Below are 22763 nucleotides of genomic sequence, written 5' to 3'. Positions count from 1 at the left end.
GGTGAAGCCAAGTCCTTCATCTAATTCATAATAATAAAAAGGGAGAGTGATATACTCTTCATGCAAAAATTTAATTTTTTTCTAATTCCTGTTCAGCTGAAGCAGCTCATTTCTCTTGAAACGCAATTGAAATGTCATTAGTATTTTCATTAGCATGATGACTGATGATATAAGGCAGGCAAGTAGATTTGGGGCCTAGGCTGATAAATTTTCATGACGTTTTTGTAAGACTGTGCTAAACACTTCAGAAGTCACATGCCAAGTGGTTCCAGATCATTTAAAAAAACAGAAGACTTTTTTTTTCTTTTTTTTTTTTTTTAGCTCCTGGAATGAGAAACAGCCACAGAGCTATACAGAAATAGCACAGGAATCCCTGGAAATGCCCAGCAGTTGCTAAACATTTTTTTCCTTTATTGAAACAGTTAATCTTCATCAATGGTGATATTTTACTGATGCATCATTGGCATTTCACATTTTTTTTCCCATCTCTGAGGATTCACATTTCTAGATGAAATGGCTCTTTTGTTTGTGGGGAGGAGCGAAATTCCTGTGGAGAAGCCCAGCTTAAGACCTAACCATAACTTAGGCTGCCTTTAGAGGATTTTTTGAGAGGTTGATCTGGATTTAAGTGATACATGTGTATAAGCCTTCTCGACAGTTTGGCTTCCAGAGCCTTTTCGCATCACTAAATGAACAATGAGGAATGGATAAACAAGAAGGGAGAGGAAATGTTAAGCTTAGTTAGTTGTCTAATCAGTCTGAGACATTTTGCCCTCTTTGCTATGAGCTAGCTTCAGACATAGATGAAGCAAATTATGCACTTGGGGTGACTTGTACTTTTATCTACTGGTAGACTATATTATTTCATTGATTCCCTCTCTACGTGCAAGCAATAACAGAGCTGTGTCCTGTAAGTTTCTATGGTTTTCTCTCACCTGTAATTTTAAACTGCAGGGTTGTTGGATTTTTTTTTTAATGTTCTGTTTAAGAGGAGAAGGAAAAAAAAATCTCTTTGCTATGTCAAGCAAAAGATCCTTGTCAAGGTACAGAAAACAAATAAAAAAAATATATCTAATTTTCTCACTGGGTAAAAAATCCATCCTAATGAAACACAGGAAATTTCTATGTCTTTTAAATTTATAGCACATATACTTTGATGCCTTGCACTGGAGCCATGTTACTTACCATTCAGGAAGGAGTTGACAGGGCATGTTTGTGCTGCTCCTTCATTGGTGACAATGGGGTTATTTGCAATGATGAGATATTTCCCTACCCACAAGAGCCTTTGGGACAAGCAAAGATGAAGGCTCAGGGCTCAATTCATTTGCCCACATGTAGTTGTCAACTGTCATTTGAGATGCCTAGGATATCCTGCCTGGCCTCCAGCTGCTCTTGCTGAAGGGCAGAGGTCTTGCCTGAAGCCCTTTATCATATCTGCCAGCCACCCGTGGATGTTTCAAATACCTCAGGGCATTTCAAATATAACCAGGTGCCAGTATAGAGCTTACACTCCTGACCCAGGGATGCACCATCCATATTTGAGCCTCTCCTTTTGAGCAGGAGGAATTTAAACCTGAGAGGCTGACATTTGGCCGTGGAGTTTTTTGGGGGATGGATCCTCCCACGGAGATCTGTGTGTCTACAGCAGAAGATAGCTATGTGAGTTAGGTGTCACCACTTTCATTATAGTCGGTAAAAGTTTAGCCAGTAGAGCCTGGAGAATAATTTGTCTTGAAATAGAGAAGACTCCTACTTTTTCAGATGAATCATCCACTCCACTCTTTTGACTATTAATTTGATCCCTGTTACCTGTAACAGGAGCTACGACATAAAGCTCTCATGTAGAAACGTGGACTGTGGCCACCTGAAGTTAGATGAGATGAATGCCTTCTCTTCTCATATATTAATAAAGAACATCAGGAAGGCACAACTAAAAATCCAAAGATTTGGTTTTTTAGGCAAAACTCAAATTTTGGATATGATTGAGCAGTTTTACTGGACAGTTGTCCCAGTCGGAGAATACACCATAAGTGGCTTTTGATGCCAAAACTGCTAAATAAAATTCCTTTTGATTTTTTTCTCCTAGTTTTTCTGCAAAACTTGCAAGGCCGGGTGTTGCAAACAATTGTTTGAAACTAGGATCTATCCTTAGGTACATCCCTACTGGAACATGGAGTGCTGAGCAAATAAAGTATGCTGTCAACTTCATTTCAAGCATTTTCATTTGGAGAGCCTGTGCTTGGCAGTTTCCTGAAGATAATTTTTTTTCTATCATACAATGGCTTGATGAACACCTCAGCCAGGTTCAGAATTTCAGCAGGATCTGCCACTGTTAAATCTTTCCATTGTGATAGTAAAATTCTGCCACCCCAGCAAAGGGATCATAATTAAAGAAAAACTTGGCTTGCATGATCTTTGCTCCCTCATGATGATCTCTCAGAGTTTTCTAGATGCTTAAATGGAATGTATTCCCACCTTGATATACCTGGTCTTCTCTTCTATACCTGGTATTTAGTCTGACTGATGCTGTAATATAAGCATATATGTTTATCAGGAGGGAAGTTCATGGGGAAAGAACCTAAAACATTTTGTTTAGGCACTATGAAATGTGAAAACTGAAGACAAGCTTATACCAATATTATGAAGAAGAGCACTCTGGAAATTTGGAGTGGTTTCCACATAGATTTGCAGCATTCGAGTTGATAGTATAACTCCAAATGTCAGTGGTTAAAAGCATTTAGAGGTTTCCCAGTATGCTCTTTACGCTGGTTCTTGTCAGTCTGCTTTTCACACATGTCTGTAATAAGTGATTTCCCTCCTCCAGCTTCTTTTCAATCTATTCTTTGTCTCCTATTTCCATTTATTTCCCTATTTCATTCCACTTTGCACTCTTCACCTCTTTAACCTCTTCTTCATCAGTCAGATCCCTTCTTGTGTCTGTACACTCCATGGAGGCAGTCTCTGACCTTATTACATGTGGTCTCTCTGCCTTCCTTCTTACACTGCTCAAGGAAGCAGTCTCCAGCAAGAATGTTAATGAAAACCACTCTCAATAAAGTATTTCCTATATGAATTTTCCTTTGAAAAAAAGTAAAATTCAAAGGTTTTACACTAATGTTTGTCCTTGGTCAATAGTTATCCCTGAGGTTTTTAGTAGGATAAAAAAAGAAATTATGAACTTCAGGAAAAATCTAAAATTCTAAGTTGTTTTTGGTCCAGATACAGCAACCCTTGAACTATGAAAATAAAGCTGAACATTGTACTCCATTAAGTATTTTTTTCCCCAGAATGACATCAGAATAGAGCAACAATTAAAGAACTATATACCATAATGTTAGCTAATTATTAAACTTTTGTCACTGAGGTTAATTGGCAATAACACATGATCTTACCTCTGTATCTATTTAAATAGATTTCAGTTTTCATATTGCAGTCAATTACTGTGGTTTTCAGAATGAAAGGTAAAAAAAAAAAATAAATACTCCGTATCTATTGATCTGAAATACAGAAAGGGAGAGAGAAGGAGAACGATGTATGTGCTCCCAGTGTATATTATTTTTCATCTCTGGTGCTGATAAAGCAAGCACTCATTTTAGTGATAAATCAGCATTAAAGTGGGATAAATGGACTCAGATATTAAAACAAAGCCAGCACAAAACCTTCTCAAAATAAAAACCCTCCTCCATTACAGTCTCCTAGGATTGTAGGGTATACGGGGAGCTCCATTAAGTGCTGAGATTTTACTTCAAATGCATGGCATGCTCTGAACATTTCTCATTGTATGAAGCAGGGCATAGCTTATTAGAGATAAAGAAGAAAAATGAAATGACCAGGCTGCCCAGTAGGGAGAATGCTAACTGGGATGTCAGCAGTCTTGGATTCCCTTATCAGCTTCATGCCTGACTTCAGGGAAAATGTTTCAGTCTTGTCCTGCCTGTGCCTACCACCACAACATAGCTGCCTTTGATTGTGACCGTGATGACTAGAAAGGTAGGGACGTCTCTGAAGAACATTTTGTGTATTTCTGGACTAAGTCAGATGGTGGAGATGATCACCTGGTTCTTTTGTTTTCCTTTTGTGCAACGGTATGGACAGTTGGGTTCCAGCAACACCCCTGGAATTGTTTACTTCTCGCACACAGACATAACCACAGGACTACTTAAATTGTTATAATGCTAATACGATATTTCACTTACAAAGGAAAAATATCAGCTAAGTTTGTGCATTATCCAGAAATTGCCTATTACTTCATGCATATGCAGGGCAACCTAAGCCCATATCTGGAGAAAAGTTGTGCTCTTTTTTCTCAGTGGAGGTATCCTAGCTGAACTTGTTCAGCAAGATTTTTGCTAATTACTTTGCTAACTCCTCATCTCTTTCATCACCTTTTCTACACTAGATGTGCCTGAAAAATGACTCCATCATTACACCAGCCCAGTCCTGGTGCCTCAATCATCCTCCCCCCGCCAGCAACTTGACTCTTCTGCCCATGCTTCATGCCAGCACTCTCCTACCAAAGCTGTCACTGTCCCATTTAATCTGTGATAAATACAAACTGCTCCCAACTCCATTTGCCTAGGGGATATCAGCTCTATCTGCCACGTTTAAAAATGATCATCCCTGTTGTTAAGAAAAACAACAACTCAAAACACCACCCTTGACTTTTCTCATTACTTACAGACTGAAATTCCCCCATCTGTCTTTTCTCAGCTGTTCTTGAGAAAGAAATTCTATCTCCTCTTTCCTTCCTCCCCAGTGAGCATATCCTCATCCACTATGACAGTTCGTTTCAGTTCGACTACTCATCTCTAAGCAGGTTCGTGCTCCTACTTTCAGTTTTTTTGCTTGTCTTTTTATTATTATTATTTTATTTCAATCCCTTAGAATACCTAATAGCTTTTTATGCCTTAAAAAACAGCCCTTTGGCTCTCTCTTCCACCCCAGCCTCCTGTACTCCTTCAAATGCTTTTTTTTTCCACTTCACTTCTTTCAAAGATTTTAACTTTTGTTCTTCCCTCTCTACAAGAGAAGTTAGTTCTTCATCACTGTGTGTTAAATGATTCATCCACTGATATATTTCACAGCAAATTTCATCTCTCCAGCACTAGTGGTCTCTTCCTCCCTTGATTCTCTCTGCCTCCTACAACTGTAAATTGGGAGTTTCTGCTCAACTTAAAGTTTCAGGCTCTGGGCAGAAAAAGCTTTGACTCTGAACCAATGGACAATCCCCCATTACTTAAAACCATGTCCTCAAGGCCTGGGATACTGGAGCCTCCAACTCTGAATTAGCATTTTCTTTTCCCTTGGCTTTTTCTCTCCTTACATTTATTGATTGCTGACACACTCCCCAAATTCTGATGGAAATCCTCGTGTCACATGTTTATCCCTTCATGACATGACAAATTTTCAGCCCCCTGTCCCACCCTGCTGAAGGACTGGGCTGCTGGGACGGGCATGCAGGGGCCTGGAAGAGACCAATAATAAGCACACTCACAGTCCCCTTGGTTCACTGTCCTGTACTCTCTTGGCATCAGAACTACTTTCACCAGCTGTGTTTAAACCATTTTCATCTTTCAATCCATGACAGACTGAACTTGCAAGTGCATGTGCCTTCATCTTCCATGACCAAGTCTGCACATCCTTTATTCTGCAGTCTGCTAACTCAGGACTGCTCTGTGTTTCTGCTGGCAACCTGCAGAGGAGGATGGTAAGGAATGAGATAGAGGATTTGTGAGTCTTCTTTGCACCAATATGGGAGGAAGGGAAAAAAAAAATGCAATGCGCAAGACTCTATCTCCTAGGAAGCCTAATGTAGGTTTGAAACAGGTGGAAGATCAGCTTTTTAAATCAAATTACAGCTGATCATCTTCTTAGCTGCAGGGGCAAAGGGGATTTGTGACTCATCCTGATGATGAGCAAAATAAGGCTTTCTTAGCCTTTCCTCATTGGGTTTAGTTCTTGCATGACTAATGCCAACAGCTACATCTTTTTCAAACATTGACTGCCACCACAGCTCCCCGCAGTCCTGGAACCCACCTCCCAAACCTGGAAGATGAGTTGAAGCCTCTACAGACAACCCCACAGCTGCATATAGCATTAGCAGCTGCTCAGCTTGCTTAAGAGACACGTTACGAGACTTCAGGTAGACAGCAGTTGCCACTATGCAACCCTGGCAGCAAACACGATTATCTTCCTAAAGAAGTGAAGAGGAAGGCTTGCACCGCGCCTCTTGAACTCAGGCACAGAGATCCACCCAAGTAGAAAGGAATGGCAAGATGCATTTAACCTCATTAGTTTCAGTAGGGCTGACTTTGTGCAATCCATCAGTGTACAGATACATTAGGGGAACTAAACTATTTCCACATCTCATTTACATAATGGATGGGATGTGAAATGAGTCCTATGGAAGAGAAGCGCCCTGGAGGCACTAAAGTTTATCACAATATGTAAGAGTTCTTTTAGATCATTGCATTAAATTTCCACTAACAAGATAACAAATTAATTGTCTGTATTACTGTACTAACCCAAAGCGGATAAAGTGTATGATTTCAGCAGAGGAAGGCAGCTGTTTAAGACAGCTTGGTGGTTATGGGAGGAGGCAGAGGAGATTAGTGTGTCTCCCAGCATTTGCATGCCACAATGCCAGCCCTCCTCCTGCCCCTTTAAGAAATCTGGCTCTTCTCTAATCTGATGTTGGACTTGAGCTTTATTAGTGAAGTGAGGGAGAATGAGTAAATCAACTGTATCAGACAAGCCTCAGGACATCTGGAAATTGATCATTCTGCAGAAATAAGCACTCTCTGTTTATTAGCTGGGAGTTCATCACTATCGCTTCTCTTTATCCAATTCCTAAGAGATTTCAAAGCTATCATCATAGCATTAGCTCTTCTGACTGTGCTACTGCAGATAAAGATCAGAAGATCTATCTAATGATGGCTTTCTCAGTCTCCCTCTCTCTTTCTCTAAAGATATCCTGATTTAAAAAATAATAATAATAATAATAAAGAAGTAAGAAAATAGCTGAAATGAAATAAGGCAGTCTTCGTGTCTTAAATTTTTGCCTGTTGGCAATGAGAGTAATTTTTTTTTTCATTCTACAGGCATTCAGTTTTATTCAGGAGTACACATCCTGTAGAATAAAAAATCCTTCATAGATGAGGTGGAATTTGAAGTTTTTAATGTGGTGGTGGAAAAAGAAGGAAGATAAAAGGACCTGAAGCCATAAAGCAGTGCTGTACATTGAAAGTACAGTTATTTTTAAATGATAATACACGTCAAATAGAAGCCAGGAAAATGAATTCCATAAGTTAGAAAGGTAATAATATTACTTTAAGAAGAATAATTACTTTCCGTAACTACATTTATCACATAGTAATTCAGTTCTCCCTTCTGGAATGTGATGCAATGCCAAACTTTTGACTGATTTATTTAAAATCGGCATTAAGAAAAGATTCGCCCAGAGATGAGGCTTCTTCTGGTTCTTTATTCAAAATTGGGCAGTTATCAAAATGCAAATAACATGACTAACTTACTGTTTAGATGTGCATTCCTGTATAACTGCACTGTGTATATACATCGCGCAAAAAGACTGGGAGAAAAATTTTAAGAATTTTCCGATAACGGTGGTTGGATGCATAAACAATTTAAATACAGCCCTGGATTTCCAGAAATCTGTGGGGAGTGTAAAATCCAATGCAAGGAACTCTCTAAAGAAAAATCTTCCCTAGCAGAAGCTACACAGAGATCAATTTTATCAGCTGATTTTCTCTGTTTTCCAATAGCAAATTAATATTTATTATCTCTTTTGAACTGGCACTTAGAGTTCCAGCCTGGCTGCACATTGTACTAGGTTCTGCACACAAATAAAAGAAAAGGTGGACATTGGCCAAGAACCTTTCCATATAAGTAGAAGATGAGAGAAAACAGATGAATGCAACAAGCAGAGTGAGCATGATCTAACAGTAAAGCAAGGATGGTTAATTAATCCGTTTGTATAGAGCCTAGCAAAATAGAGCTAGACCGCATTACTTGCAATGTAAGTACTTAATAGCAACAGTAATGACTAGGCCTTTAAAATTAATGTATTAATTATCAGACAGAGCTCATAAGTTGCTTAGCCAGTGAATGAAGAATTTTTTTATGCACAGTATCAGGGGACCCATAAATCTTTAAGAACAGGGCCCATTTTACATCAGTATTGTTTTGCCTCATATACAGCCTTTCTGCCAGTCTGCCTTGAACTAGAGTAGTGCTACTCCTGGTCCACCCTTTTATTTATGATCATCATTATTATTTATTTATAATCATGCCATTATTGTGTTAGGTTCTTGATAATTTCCTTCATGTGTGTCTCCCCTTGCTTTTGAAGCTGTCCTTTCCCTTTGCCCTTTTTCATTTAACAAATAATGATTGATTTGCTCCCTGCTTTGCTGGCCTATTGCTCACTTGCATGTACATGCACTATTGTCTCTGATATCAGCAGGACTCAGGAAAGTTAAGATATGAGTCTTTCAGGGGGTGAAGCAAGCTCTAAATTGGAGGAAGTGCACAAACATCAACAGAAAGGTGGCAAATAAGGTCTGAATCAGACAACCCATGCACATCACTTGTTCTGTCTCTGGAGCAGCAAAGGATAAAATACACTGGAATCACGGGCAGGGGGTTGAATTTTAAAGTGAATCCCCTCCCTCCCCTCCCCCCCCCCCCCAACACACATGACAGTGTTATGAAAGATTTATTTTCACTTGATTCAAATATAGTTTGAACTGGGGAGGATCTCATAACCAGGCCTCCTAAACAGGGCATCCCAAATGGGAAGAAATAGTCCAGTGAAAGGTGATGATGCCACATCAGTGGGTTGCAGCATGAAAGACCTCTCATGCTGCAGAATGAATCATGGCCTTCTGTGAAACTCCATGGCTTTCCAACGGTACCTCCGATTCTCAGTTTGCATTTTGGTATCTGGGAAAGAAACCCTATGATTCTTCCTTATTTGCTGTTCCAAATCCATAAATTATTCCCATCCCTGAATTCAGAGGTGAATTTTGGTTATGTGAGTGCTACAGGCTGAAGAAACCAAGTGCGTAAAACAATGAAACCATGATTCACCAGTGATGAGCTGCAATTGGGCCACGTAGACTTTGAAGTAATTCATTACATTTGTATCTCTTCTGTAGAGGGGGGATTTTCCTCGATGATTTGTATGACCTTGCTAAACCCAGATAGGTGGTAATTGAGCAGCAACTTCTTCTTCAGAAGAAACAGAATAAAAATATTGAAAATATTGACTCACCCCAAAGGCAGTAAGCAGCACTTTGGTCTTTGACCTTTAAGCATCCTAGGGTAGTCAATAACCTGGCTGTTAGATGCTGTGCCTGCCACTGATTTTGATTTGGGAGTAGTTTAACCTTGAACCAAGATCCAAGTAACCACGGCAACAGGAAGTCGGCCTCTCCATCCAAGGAGTGGGAATCCATAAATCAAGGTCCCTAATGCAAACACTGTGTGCAGGTAGAGATTTGAGAGGATAAGTGGTTTGTGAGGGATTACCTTTGAAAAATGAATGACTGTCCCTTGATATGTTGAAGCACAGCTTCACAGAGACTTTTTTTTATCAATAGAGGTCAACAGGTTACAGCTGCATGTTTTCATACGGCTCTTTATATAGGTCCTTCAGTTTAATTAGAACCAGATGTTGAATTTATGAGGTTGTTAGCATTATTATGTACCATATGCACATGCATAAATGTGTGCGTGTATTGATACATACATCCACATATACACGTTTCTTGCCCACAGACTACATTCATGAAAAAATAATGTTAAGCCTCAAACTAAAGCACTATGGAGTGGCGAAACTTTCGTTTTGCATATGCACAGTTCCATAGTCCTGGGATCCTACAGGCATAATTACCTGGTCAAATACCTTGGTTTTTCTATGGGACATTACTTTATTCAGTGTATGGCACTCACCTAATGAACAGCTATTTGGTAGTTTGATTTTCCTCTCGTTATTCAGTGTGTGACCTCATGTCTCATTTATTCCACATTTCTAAGCCTTACTATGAATAGATGAATGTTTCATGAATGTTGATAATTTTATTTTCACAGCACTGCTCTTGAGATGAGGGGTATATTACTGTTCTCATTTGCAATAGAGAAGCTGAGCATAGAGAGATTGAAGTTGAATCAATACAATTTTAGATGCTTAATACCCGATTTGGGGCTCTGGAAGAATGTGTGGCTTAATACACAAAAACTCCTCAGTATATCTCTAACAAGCCATGGCCTCTGACTGTGATTCTCTCTCTGTCCTGACTATTTCTGCTTTTGGACCCATTCTGCTGCATTAAGTCCACAGGTTTTTCATCTGGACACCTCTCCCAGACTTGCCCACTCTGTAGCCCCTCATCTCTTTCAAGATCTTTCAGCCTCCCCTGACCAGTGCACTGCTTCTCTGTCCGAGTCTGATGGAAATCTCTTCCAGTTTCTGGGACCACCTGTAGGTTTCCTGATATTTATCATTTCACACATAAAGGCAAAGGTAGGGACACTCATAGCAGCTCCAAATGCAAATGCAGGGAAATGTTAGCTGGTGCCCGGCAAAGCTGGGTGCAGCCAGCAGAGGCAGCCAACAGACACAGCACATTGGATGGGCAGGTTTCTGAGCTCTGCTTCAATATCTTCTTGATCTTCTGAGACCTTCTTCCAAGGCCATTAGGTGACTTCTTGGATCTCTGTGAGGAGCTCTACCAGATGCTACCCAGGTGCAACTCAGGAGAGCAGCAGTTGTCACCTGCTGCAGAGGATGAAGGCACCAGTCTTCTGACCTGTTCTGCTGTCCAGAGAGGTTTTCTCTTTGCCTGGAACTTGGATCAGGGACACTGTGGAGAGATATCCAAGGCTTGTCCAGCCTTTGGACTGATAATACTGCTGCTCTTCCACAGGGCACCAGCAGTACAGCTGTACAGTACAGGAGCATGTCAGGCATGGCTAAGTGTCTCTGGGGGCTGTGATCAAGGCCATGGGGGTACAGGCTGCTTTCTCCTCTATCCTACAAGTGAAATGGAAGTGCTTGAAGAAGACCTGACAAATCCTTCATGTCAGAAACTCTTTGTGTACCTCGTGTCGGAAACAAGGTTCCCCTCTTCAAGGTTAGAAAACCACTAGGGAGACAAGAGGTCCACCTGAGTAAATGGATTAAAAAGATATTTTCCAACAGCCTGGCCAAGCTGGTGAGGAGTGCTTTAAACTAGTAATGATGAGGAAAAGACATGGTGACCCACAATAAGGTAAGGAAGTGGTAGACCAAGCTGTCAACGAAAGGTTGAAGGGTGATGTAAGAAATCAGCAGCAAGGCATGGAGCAATGCCTAAGGACGTGTGATGAACCAACTGAGCACTTAAGGGTCAGGATTCATGACCAGACAAATGTGGGCAAGGTTGCAGTGGGTGCTTGCTATAGACCACCTGATCAGAAAGGAGATGAGGCTTTCCTTAGATAGAGAGAATTCTTATGTTCACCTCAGTGTGATAGAAGGAACAAGGCAAAAGGGGAGACCACAATCTTCTTGAAGAAATCTTATGAGATCATGGAATATGGCCATGGAGAAACTTGAGATCCAGGAGAGCTGGTTGATTTTCAAGAATCACCTCCTCCAAACTCAAGAATTATCCACAACAATGAGCATCAAATCAAGCAAAGGTGTCAGGAGACTTGCACAAATGACCAAGGAGCTACTGACTAATGTCAGAATCGAAAAGGATGCAAAATGAAAAGGTAAAACAAGAACAGGTGATCTGGAGGAATATAGAGAAAACGTCTGAGCATGCAGGGATGGGCTCATGAAAGCCAAAACCTATGTGGAGTTTAATCTAGTGAGTGTAGAAGGACAACAAAAAATGTTTCTGCAGGCACATCAACAGAAAGGAGAAAAAAAAAAAAAAAAAAAAAAAGAAAAAGAATAGGGAAGACTAGGGAAAATATGGGAACAGAGCTGAATGAAATGGGAACACTGGTGGCAAAGGACATGAAAAAAACCAAGGTACTCAATGTGTTCTTCACCTTGGTCTTCTTGGTCACCTTGGTAAGAGCAGACTTAAGGAATCCCAGGCCCCTGAGACTTGTGAGGAAAGAAATCCTACTTCTGGTGGAGGAGGATCAAGTTAGGGAACAGTTAAAAAAACTGAACATATATAAGTCCATGGGACCTGACAGCATATATCCAAAGGTGCTCAGGAATCTGGTCAGTGTTATTCTGAGAGTACTCTCGATTGTTTTTGAAACTTGGTAATCAGGAGAGGATCCTGAGGACTGGAAGAAATCAAGTGTCACTCCAATAAGTACAAGAAAAAAGATCCAGTGAGCTACAGGCTGGTCAGCCTCATATTGATCCCTGGGAAGCAGATGCAACAAATAACCCTGGAAACCATTTCCAAGCATATGAAGGATACAAGGAGCTGACCAGAAAGTCAGTTGAGATTTATGGTGCAAAACTCATGCCTGACCAACCTGGTGTTGCTTATATCTTTGCCCAAAGAGGTTGTGGAGTCTCTATTCTTGGAGATACTAAAAATCTGACTGGACATGGTCCTGGACAAACTGATCCACCTAAGCCTGCTTAAAAAGGGGATTTGATCAGATGATTACTAGAGGTCCCTTTAAGCCTCAGCTCTTCTGTGACTTTATGAATTTTCATGTCATTTAATTGCCAAAATCTAATGTATTTTCCCTGTGGTCCACGTACAGGCTGAGATTTGGAAAAATAAGTGATTTAAGAAGGACCCCCTTTGAAAAATGAGTGTCCGTCATGAATGTGTTGAAGTCCAGCATTGCAGAGATTGGGAAAGGTTTTCATAAGTTAGCAGAGGCACAACACCAGCTCCTCATCCTACCAGACTTTTGCTCCAGTCTCATGAGAGCAGAATTACTGCATTTTTATAAAACAGCAACTGCTAGGAATTTTCTAAAATCAGCAAAACCTCTCACTTCTACTGTAAAAAACTGACTAAGATATTTTAGCTGACTTCCCACTTGATATATTTATACTTTTTTCTTTTTTTTTTTTATATACTTACAGATGTAAATACAGTATGTATAAACACACGCAAACTCAGACAAATATTATATGTAAATGGGTGTATATACATTCAGATGTACATGTATTAGTCAGGAACATATCAAATATGCAATATATATAATATTACAAAACTAGCTGTATAAATTTGAAAGAAAGACATTTGCAAGAAAGAAAGAAAAAAAAAAAAAAAAGGGTTCAAGTTGTAAAAGAGCTTGAGAATCATTGCAAAGGGAGGAATCTACCAGCCATTCTTGCATAGCTTTTATTTCTTGGAACATCTAACCTCTTTAGTATGTTTGTACCATTCATTTATCCCATTTTGTAATCCCTGTGTGAATAACTCTGATGCCATCGCAGAATCTGTTGGTAGAAAAATGTATGACAAAGTGCTCTTTTTAAAAAAAAAAAACAAAACTCCCACCTCTTTGATGAGTTGTAAGGTAGATTTTTATTAGTAAGGACTTTCCCAAAACTATGTAAAAGTGTAATGTTCTCTAGACAGGGCATGTATGCTGAAGCTGTTACTGATGCCTGCTCTTTACTCAGATGAAATACACGTTGAGTCAAGTCATTGCAAAAGAGAAGTACATCTGTTTATGTGGAGAATATACTACACAGAGGATGACAAATAGACAATCTCACTGAACAGAGATATGAGGTGTGTCTGTCTTTAAACATGTATAAGTGTGTGTATTTTCTCACAGAAGAAAGAGTAACAATGTGGAATTATAATTCCGGTTTCCTGGTGTTTATAGAGATCACTGATAGCTCCTCCTGAAGCAGAGGTATTAGAAAATAATAAAAATCTTGATCCTTGCTAGTATCGAGACCATATTAGGTCTTGAAACCAGGCACATACAGGGAAATATGAAAATACATTGGGGTTGCAAAGACAACAGCTGAATGTTCATCTCCAGATATTTCCCAGTCTGATTATTTCATCCATGTTCATCCAAATTTTGTTTCCTTCCCCAGGAATTGTAGGACCCCACTTAAAAGCAGACCAGACTTCACTTCACAGTAAAATGGAAAGTTCTACCTGTAACATGATGACCAGAAGGAAACCAGCAGCTGTTGACAGTGTTGCAATGCCGACTCCAGTATTATCTCTCCTACCTTCATCATCAGCAACATCTGAAGCAGGTAAAGTTGTTTCTCTCCATCCCCTCAATTTCTTCTCCACCTTCTTCCTTCCTGCACTGAACACTATGTACTCGTACCGTTCTTGATTTGAGTAGTAGTTGTAAATATGCATATCTGATGTGATAATCAGGCTGTAATTTTTTTCTAACACTTTCTTATCATGATCATATCTTGGCATATCAAATCTCATTTATTCACATACCGCCACTTGTGCAATAAAGAGGATAGAAGTAGCACCAGTCCGTATGGTCTAGCTGGGAACTCTGAAGCAAGGCTCTTGGGTTGCTTTCTCAGCCCTGTTGTTCATTTATTTGAATGTTCCATCCCTGTAGTACAAACATGCTGAATACATAGTGAATAGCTAAGGAGCAGCTGAGATTTCTTTCTGCATACTTCAGTGATTTTAGCATAATAGTCTGTCTTGCAAATGTGAAATTGTCTGGGGCAATGAACAGTGATTTAAAATATATGGGAATAAATAAGCAATAGTAGCATGTTTTTCAATCAACTTATATTTGGTGCTTCTAATTGGAATCCGATTGGAAGGTGATAGCTTTATACAGTCAAAAAGTGTGCCAATTCATTCAGTCATCACCATGCCTTTTGGGGGGCATGGATAGAGAAGTTAATCTTGCATTATGTCTTAATTTCCAGTGAATGGGAAGCCCACGGTATGTTACCCTACATGCAGGCATTAGGAGTTTCTTAGTCTTGTCAAATCTCTGATTCCGCATTCACAAAAAGGTATTTGTATCATTGAGTTATGGAATGACAGCATATCTAATTATGCAATTGAAGGTGCTGTTTCAGCGTGCTCTTTTTGATTTTCCTCTAGTTTCCTCAATAAATAGTGAAAACCAGGGAACCATGCTGTAAAGTGGCTTCTATAAAGATAAGTTTTTATGTAAAAAAAAATAAAAATCAAGAGTCTCTGTTTAGCCTTTAATACTTTCCTATATATAAACTAAGGATAGATTTTTAATGCAATAGAGAATGAAAGCACACAAATATTTTATGATCAGTTTCAAGATGAAAGTGTATGTTTGACTACATAGTTCATTCTTTCCATTTTCAGAAGTCTAATTAAATTGTTGGTTTATCTGTAGCCCAGATGTTGAAATAATTTAGTGAAAACTGAAAGAAACTGTGTTAATGGGAAAACAGGACAGTGCTATGGGTTTCCTGTAATTAATGGAGAGCTCTTTGAAAATTCCTCCATTCGAATGAAGTCAATAAACTGAGCCCAGCTGTTGAGCAAACAGTCTTCTCTGTGCCATGTTCTTGCAAATGGCCTCGGGCAACTCTGAAGGGATGGAGAATGACAGGCAGTAAGATTGATCTTTAGTGCTGCAGACATACCAAAGCCATGCAGAATAAAGTCAAAGGAGCAATGGAGAACTTCCAAGACATCTGATATATCCTTGTTCAAAACCACTGTGGTGGAGTGGGTTGTTCAGCTTCCTTTAAGCTACCTTTGGAAACATATATTTTTGGTAGAGATTTCTCTTATTACCTCAGAAGTTATTCCCAGCTATAGCAATCCTCTGTGACATCCCAGCTTGGCCAGCACTCATTTTGATTTGTCTCTGCCTATGAGATACAGCCTCACTGCATCTGCGTACCATGGGGAGGGGAGAAATACAGGGCACCTGTGTGCCTTATTTTAAATGTGCAAAGTTTTTTGTTGTTGTTTTGTTTTTAATACCAACATTGCTGCTTGCTTTTTTGGTGCAGCTAGGTAGGTAGGTTGTTTCTGGAGAGTAGGGAAGAGATGGAGGAAAAGTACAAAAGTTTGATTGGACAGAAAGCAGCAGCAATGTGCAGCAGCAGCGTGTAACATTGCACTTTGTTTTCATAGCCTGCATTTGAGACACTGTGTTTGCAGGGGATACTGCAGTGTGCCTGTCTCTGGTAGCACATGGAAAGCCTCAGACATCCATTTTCAGACAGAAGTCCAGAAATGCTGGTGCTTATCTGAATTTTCTGTGTCTTGGGAGACCAAACTGCTTCTATCTCCTATCGCACTCTATCAATCTCTCTGAAAGAAGGATTTCCTCTGTAATGGGTCCTCCCCATGGAGTAACAGAAAATTCAGGGGGGTTGTTCTTCTTCTGTCAGCTTTTTGTAACTAGTATTTCTAGCTTCTGATCACTTTGGGCTAGACTGTGCCAAATAGCTTCAGGGCTTCACAGACGCAGCACATGGCCCTGCAGCCTGGAGAGGTGAAGGGAGATAAGTATGCCCAGGCAGCAAAGTCCTCTTCCTTGTACTCCATCACCTGAAGGTTGCCATCATGTTGTATCATCTCTTCAGAGGCATATTCCCATCTTCCTATATCATATTGAGACACTACAGACAGTTACTACTCCCAACCTCATCTTCATCCCATTTAAGATGAATTTCACCAGACAGAGGTAGGGGAAAGTCTTTCTCCCAGAGCAAAATTTCCATGTGCAAACAGTAAATTATGTGCAGGAGAACAACAAAGCCTAAAAACAATGCAGACCAACTTGGGTCCAGGGTTGGGCAGAGGTCTGTCTGGATAAAATTGAAAAGATTAGTACTTAGCTTTGGTTCTCAGCAGAGCAGTATATCACATGGCAATATAGCAAAATATTTTATATCAAAGATTGCTCACCAAGAGCTTCCAGATGAGTTGATAACACCTAATGGCTCTCACTTCAATAGTGGTTTATTTTGGCAGATCTCCCTGATATTTTGTCATATGCGCACCTCATCAAATCTTCCCCCTGCAGACTCATCAGACTCCTTTCCACATAGCCTCCCTCCTCCAAATGTAGAATCAGATGTCCCTGACTCTCAACAGTCAAAATAATATTGTGTTTCCTAATATAATCTATAAAAAGTCTGACTTGAAAGGATATTACTTATTCAAGACGTGTATTCTGACTATCGGCAGGCTATATAACACAATTCAAATATTTTCTAAAGCGTGCGAGTTCAGCGGCTTGCTAGGAAGAGAAGCAAAAGCATTATTAGTAGCTTCTAACAAGCTTCCTGGGAAAGTCATAAACACCCCAAAGCATTTATGAAAGAAAAATTACTACAGTAAGCCAGCACAGACCAATTTTTTTTTATTTTTTTTTTTTAATTGAGAAAATGAATTTCAGTCCAAAAGGAAAGGGTCTGTCAGCTTGCAAAGTTTTAGTATAGCAAGAAAGTTATCTCAACAACATGAAGGAAGACATTGGGTGTTCAGCTCACAGATTTACACATAAGAGTAGCTATCTACCACTAAGTGTGTATTAGTTGATTTCACAGAACTCAGCAGTTTGGCAGAAAGCAGATACCTGCATTTGTTCCACTCAGTCCATGTCTACATACCATTGAGCTCCATTCCATTCTCTAAGCCTGGGTATCCTGGATGTCTCAGATTACTGCAACACCCATCAGGGCTGGCACAACCAACAGGATACCTGCACCCTACTTATTTAGTATCTGGGGATCAGAAGGATGCCCATGGTCATCTCAAATGGCATTAAACTCCCATTTTAGAAATAGAAGATTCTAAATTAGTCAGTAGAATTCTCTACTGACTGTATGAAGCAGATCTCCATTGACTGCAACGGGGTGTTAATACTAGATGCCAAAATAACAGATACTAATAGATCTCAGTAGAAACATAAAATTTTGCAGATTCTTCTTTTCAAATCATTTTCCTGCCCTTTGGCTTGCTGTCTTTCCAATTAAAGATGAGAGTAATGCCAAATCTCCAGATTTCACCATGGACCCTGCAATTTTTCCTATATTTTCACTAAAACTCCCATCTGCAAGATTTTCATCACCAATTGAAAAAATTCAACTTTACTTTCTGGGAGAAAAACAAACAAACAAACAAAAAAAAAAAAAAAACACATCTTGAACATGATAGTTTTCAAAAAGTCTTGAACGTGGGCCCTGGCAGTAGTGATAAAAAACAAAATGTGGACAGCAAATATAAAGGCTGTGCAAAATGTGTGATTTCTTAAATCCTCTTACCTGAAGCCACTATCAGGATCTGGGAGGAACCCAAAAGAGTTGAATGCTTAGGACTGGAAATATTGGGACTTTTTACTCAGTGAAGCCACAGAGTAATGGCTTTTTGCACCAGGGATCTAATTTGTTTGATCAGATGACAGAGAAGGCTCTCACGGCCACTTGCAATTAGAACTATTATATCCACCCTTTTTAGGGGTGACCTACTTGAGAGGAATTTTGTGCAACTAATTAGATTTTTCCCTAGTAGTTTGGACATTTCCTTTCCTTTCTCTTTTTCTTTGCTACCAAAATGAGTGCATTTCTCTTTTCTTTTGTCCTCTGTGAATCACAAACTGTAAGTGGGTTTTATTTTTCTTTTTGGTGTGGGGAGTGGGTTACATATGGAAAATGTATTTTGTTTTGTAATTAATGAAAACCAGACTTTGGGAAGTTGGCCATCTAGGTCTTTATTTATAAGACAGCATATGTCTCTGTTTTGTTTATGACTCACTCCTACTTCTTGCATTGTAACTTGGATTTGTTTATGCAAGCTCTTTGCTGAATCCAAGCAACATGGTGGTATAAGAGCCAATAATTTATGTTGTCCAAGAGGGGAGGACAGTAAGTGATGTTTGTATGCTGAATCTGTCATAATGAGCAAGGGAAGACTCTGCCACTTGATGGCTTCTGGTTATCTACAGAAAATGCTACAACAGCAACTTTATTTTAAACTACTGCTAGAAGATTGCCCTGTTAGCCATGAAGGGAGTGATAACCCCCAAATGAACCTTTCTCAACATCTTGGCCACTCTGGAAACTTCAAAGATTTCAAACCCAAATGCCTGCTTGACAGTCAGGTGTAAATTAAGTTTGCAAGTAGATATGGGCTGAGGTTAATTTAGTGGGATGTTTTACTGAAAAGAAATCATGAACTCTATCATTTCTTTTCCAGTAGCGCAGAATGGATATGTTAGGAGTGAAAGAGTGCACCAGTTATTACAATAACAGAATTAATACATACAGTTTCACTCACAAAAGGGTACTTACTTATAATCCACATGCAAATCTTGAACTCTGAACAAATGCTATATTTGTTAAAGGACAATGAAACAATTTAAGAAAAACAATCAAGGTCTCGTGTCCTAAGCAAAGGCCCAGGAGCCAAGAAATGCTGGGTTCTCTTTCCAGTTCTGACAGTGACTCACAATGTGACCTTGGCAAGAGACTTAACTGCTTTGGATTTCATTCAGATCTAAAGTAAGTGATCTGAACCAGGCAGGAGTAAGCTTACTTCGAGGGCCATTAAAATCAATTATACAACTGATAGTTTCAGCTAGTTTCTGCAGAGATGATAGTAAAGAAATCCAAGTGGGACTAACAAATTTACCACAGGTGAAGAGTGTCACAGAACTTTCCAGTGCCCACTATTTTCAGTAGCAAACACTTCATACTATCTGACATCTATAGCAAGCATTAAAGACCAGGGTGAAGCCATCAGGAGTATATGTTTGGGGTACACAAAGTTTAATAGTTACGGTGGACCAATGTTACATCTATGCTAAGCAGCCCTTTCTTCCCTCCCACTAGAGGCTTAGGAATGAGACTAAAGCAAACCCACAGTAAAACATTGCTGTAGGAAAGTTTTACTGCTTTACAAGAGAAGAGAACTGGAGAGAGATTACTGACGACAACTTAGCAAAGTTGTGTTTTCATCTAGAACAGTAAAAGAGGAGGTAACACCAATTCTTCTGGGACTGTAATAAATTACTTTTTTTTTTTTTAACTTTTTTTTTTTAAATTGCTTGTCTATGCAAAGTCCTTTCTCACAGCCACTACTTCTTCAGTAGTCATACTCAGCCTATTAGGCTTGAAAACCCCTAGTCTTTGTGATACTGAAAGCAGGCAAAGGAGGGTTTCCATTCACTGTTGTTTGACCCTGCCCTGTTTCTGTCCCTGTCTCCCAACAGCCAGCCCACCTCTGAAAAAAAGGTTCAAACGCCGTGAAATCGAAGCAATCCAGTGTGAGGTGCGCAAAATGTGCAACTACACCAAGATCCTGTCCACAAAGAAGAATCTGGATCATGTGAACAAGATCCTGAAAGCCAAGCGGCTGCAGAGACAATCAAAGACAGGCAATAACTTCGTCAAGAAGCGGAGGGGGCGTCCACGGAAGCAACCCCTCTCCTTTGACGAAGACTCCAGAGACCAAATGCCCGTTCTGGAAAAATGCATTGACCTTCCCAGCAAAAGAGGTCAGAGACCGACACTGAATCCGTTGATATTGGAGCAAGCAACCACCCAAGACACAATCATGGCCACCATTGAGGCTGTCATACACATGGCTCGAGAGACGCCACCGCTGCCACCTCCTCTCCCTCCTCCCCCCCCGCCACCTGCTCTCCCCCCACCCCGGATGCCCCGGGTTGGGAAAAGGAAAAGCAAGTCCCCGCAGGAGGAAGAGGAGGACATGAAAGTGAAGCGGCACCGGAAAGGCAGAGGAAGTGAAAGCGAAGGCCTCCCGTAAGGCCAGCGCAACCCGTTGGATGGCGGGTACCGGCAGCAGGGCGCGCCGGGACTGAACTAGAGGCACACGGTCTGCTTTGCCCCTGCGGCAGCACCGAACTTGTCCCTCAGGTGGCTGAAATCCACCATGGAGAGCTGTGCCAGCAGGGGTTCGCATCTTCTTCTTCATCGCTTCGGCCTCAGCCCCTCAGGAAAGAGGGGGAAAGGGTGAGGGGCTGGAAAGGTAGGGGCGAAGGGGGTGGGGGATGTCAAAATTGGGGATACTGTCTACTTTACAGAGTTTCCAAAACTAATCAGCATCTCAGCATTGCTGTGCTCACACCGTACCCAGAGGTGGGAGGTGGGAGGCTGTCCTTGCAGAGAGCTGAACATTGTCACTAGGGCTGCATGCTCGACTCCAATTCTGTATGGTAGGCCAGGTGAAACTAAGAGTAACCATACCATAGTAGAAATCACTGTAAAAAAAAAAAAAAAAAAAAAAAAAAAAAAAAAAAAAGGAATAAGAAAAAAAAAAGAAAAAAGAAAAGGAAAGAAAAGAACAAAAAAAACCTGTAATTTTCTCAACTGTGATGATCTTGGTTATAATCTGTTTGAATTTTTCTTTTTTTTTTCAGTTTTATATACCTATCAGGTTTTGGGGCAGCATAACCCCAAATACCTGACTCCTGCTAGAACTGTATTTTTTTTTCTGTCATTTACTTGCCTAGTTACAACTAGCTGCAATATAGGCAATAGAAAAGTAGAGCCTTACACGCGCACACTCTCATTCTGAGTGCTATCCCAACGAATGATGGAATATCACAACATTTCAAATAAGGTGTATGTGGATATTCAGTTATGATAGCATGTTTCTATGAAGCAACTTGGCATTTCCAATGGCATGTGAAAAGGGGGTTATCCATCAACCAAGTTGTTTTGATGCTCGGTACATGTAAGTAGAGAACAGCAAGACACTTCTGGGGAATAGAGTTATAGTAAACATGGACAAAATCACCAAAAAAAAAAAAAAAAGAAAAGAAAAAAAAAAAAGATTGAAAAGAGAAAATAAAAAAGTAGGACAGAAAAAATAGAGTAAAAAGACAGGGCCCAACCCTACCAGTTCTTACCACTTGCAATTCCCAATGAAATTATGGGAAACCCAGAATCCGAATTATTTGCATTGGGTAGCAATGCCTTGATATGTTCTTTTAAAGAAAATAGATAAAGTAGATTCTTTAAAAAAAAAAAAAAGAAAAAAAAAGAAAAAAAAAAAAAAAGAGAACAAAACCCTATGGAAAATAGGTTCTTTCTTGGCAATTATTTCTTAAAAAAGAAAAGGAATAAGTGTTCTTATCTGAAAATAAAAATAAAATGTTCAAAGGGTATCACCACTGCAATTGTATTAATGCCACTTTGGACATGTTCTCCAAGTTGTGGTTGCCTTAATAAACTAAAAAGAATTTTTTTTTTTTTTTGTACATAATGTAATTATAAAGCTCTCAGTCTGCATGGATGCAAACTGTGTGTGACAAATCGTCTCTTTAAATGGTCAGTTCAAATTGTACATTTCTCATTCGAGTTGTACGTTAACCATTGATCTAACTTGGGTAAAACACCTGAGCTCCATTTCCACAGCCCAATCAAAATGTTTTACACAAAAAAAAAAGACTGAACATGAAGCTGTTCCATTGCAGTAAAAATGCTTTTTAAAAAAAAAAAAAAAAATCAGTTGTTGAAATTTGAAATAGGTTCAACTTTATTTTATTTTTTTTTAAAAGTCCTTTAGTACACTCAATACCTGGTATGGCAAGATGGATATTAAAAATGGGAGGGGAGGGAGGGAAAATTCCAGTTAGGGAGTGGGGAGTGGAATTATTTAATGATTCACAAGCCAACTGTTATTCCCTTTTTTGAGAAATCTTTCAGCTGGCATATTGCCAAGGAAACTTCAAATAGCACGACAATAAAAAATAAATAAAAAAGAAAATAAAATTTAAAAAAAAAAAAGAAAGATAACAAAAAAGTCCCCACAAAAAAATACATTTTTATTCCGTTATTTATT

General features: G+C 39.7%; 1 protein-coding gene across 2 annotated transcripts in view; it reads left to right on the top strand.

The window, feature by feature from the left end:
• Nucleotides 1-22520, top strand: part of SETBP1 (SET binding protein 1) — a 268787-nt gene extending 246267 nt beyond the window's left edge. For both annotated transcript variants that reach the window (XM_082783099.1, XM_082783100.1), the window contains 2 exons: nt 14054-14221; nt 20167-22520. In XM_082783099.1, the coding sequence (XP_082639225.1) occupies nt 14054-14221; nt 20167-20723 (725 nt within the window). In that variant the 3' untranslated portion in view covers nt 20724-22520. The remainder of the gene's footprint in view (nt 1-14053; nt 14222-20166) is intronic.
• The last annotated feature ends 243 nt before the right edge of the window (nt 22521-22763 follow it).

This window comes from Aythya marila, assembly GCF_965140915.1.
Source record: "Aythya marila genome assembly, chromosome: Z".
Lineage (NCBI taxonomy): Eukaryota > Metazoa > Chordata > Aves > Anseriformes > Anatidae > Aythya > Aythya marila.
This window is presented reverse-complemented; position numbering and strand designations above follow the sequence as displayed.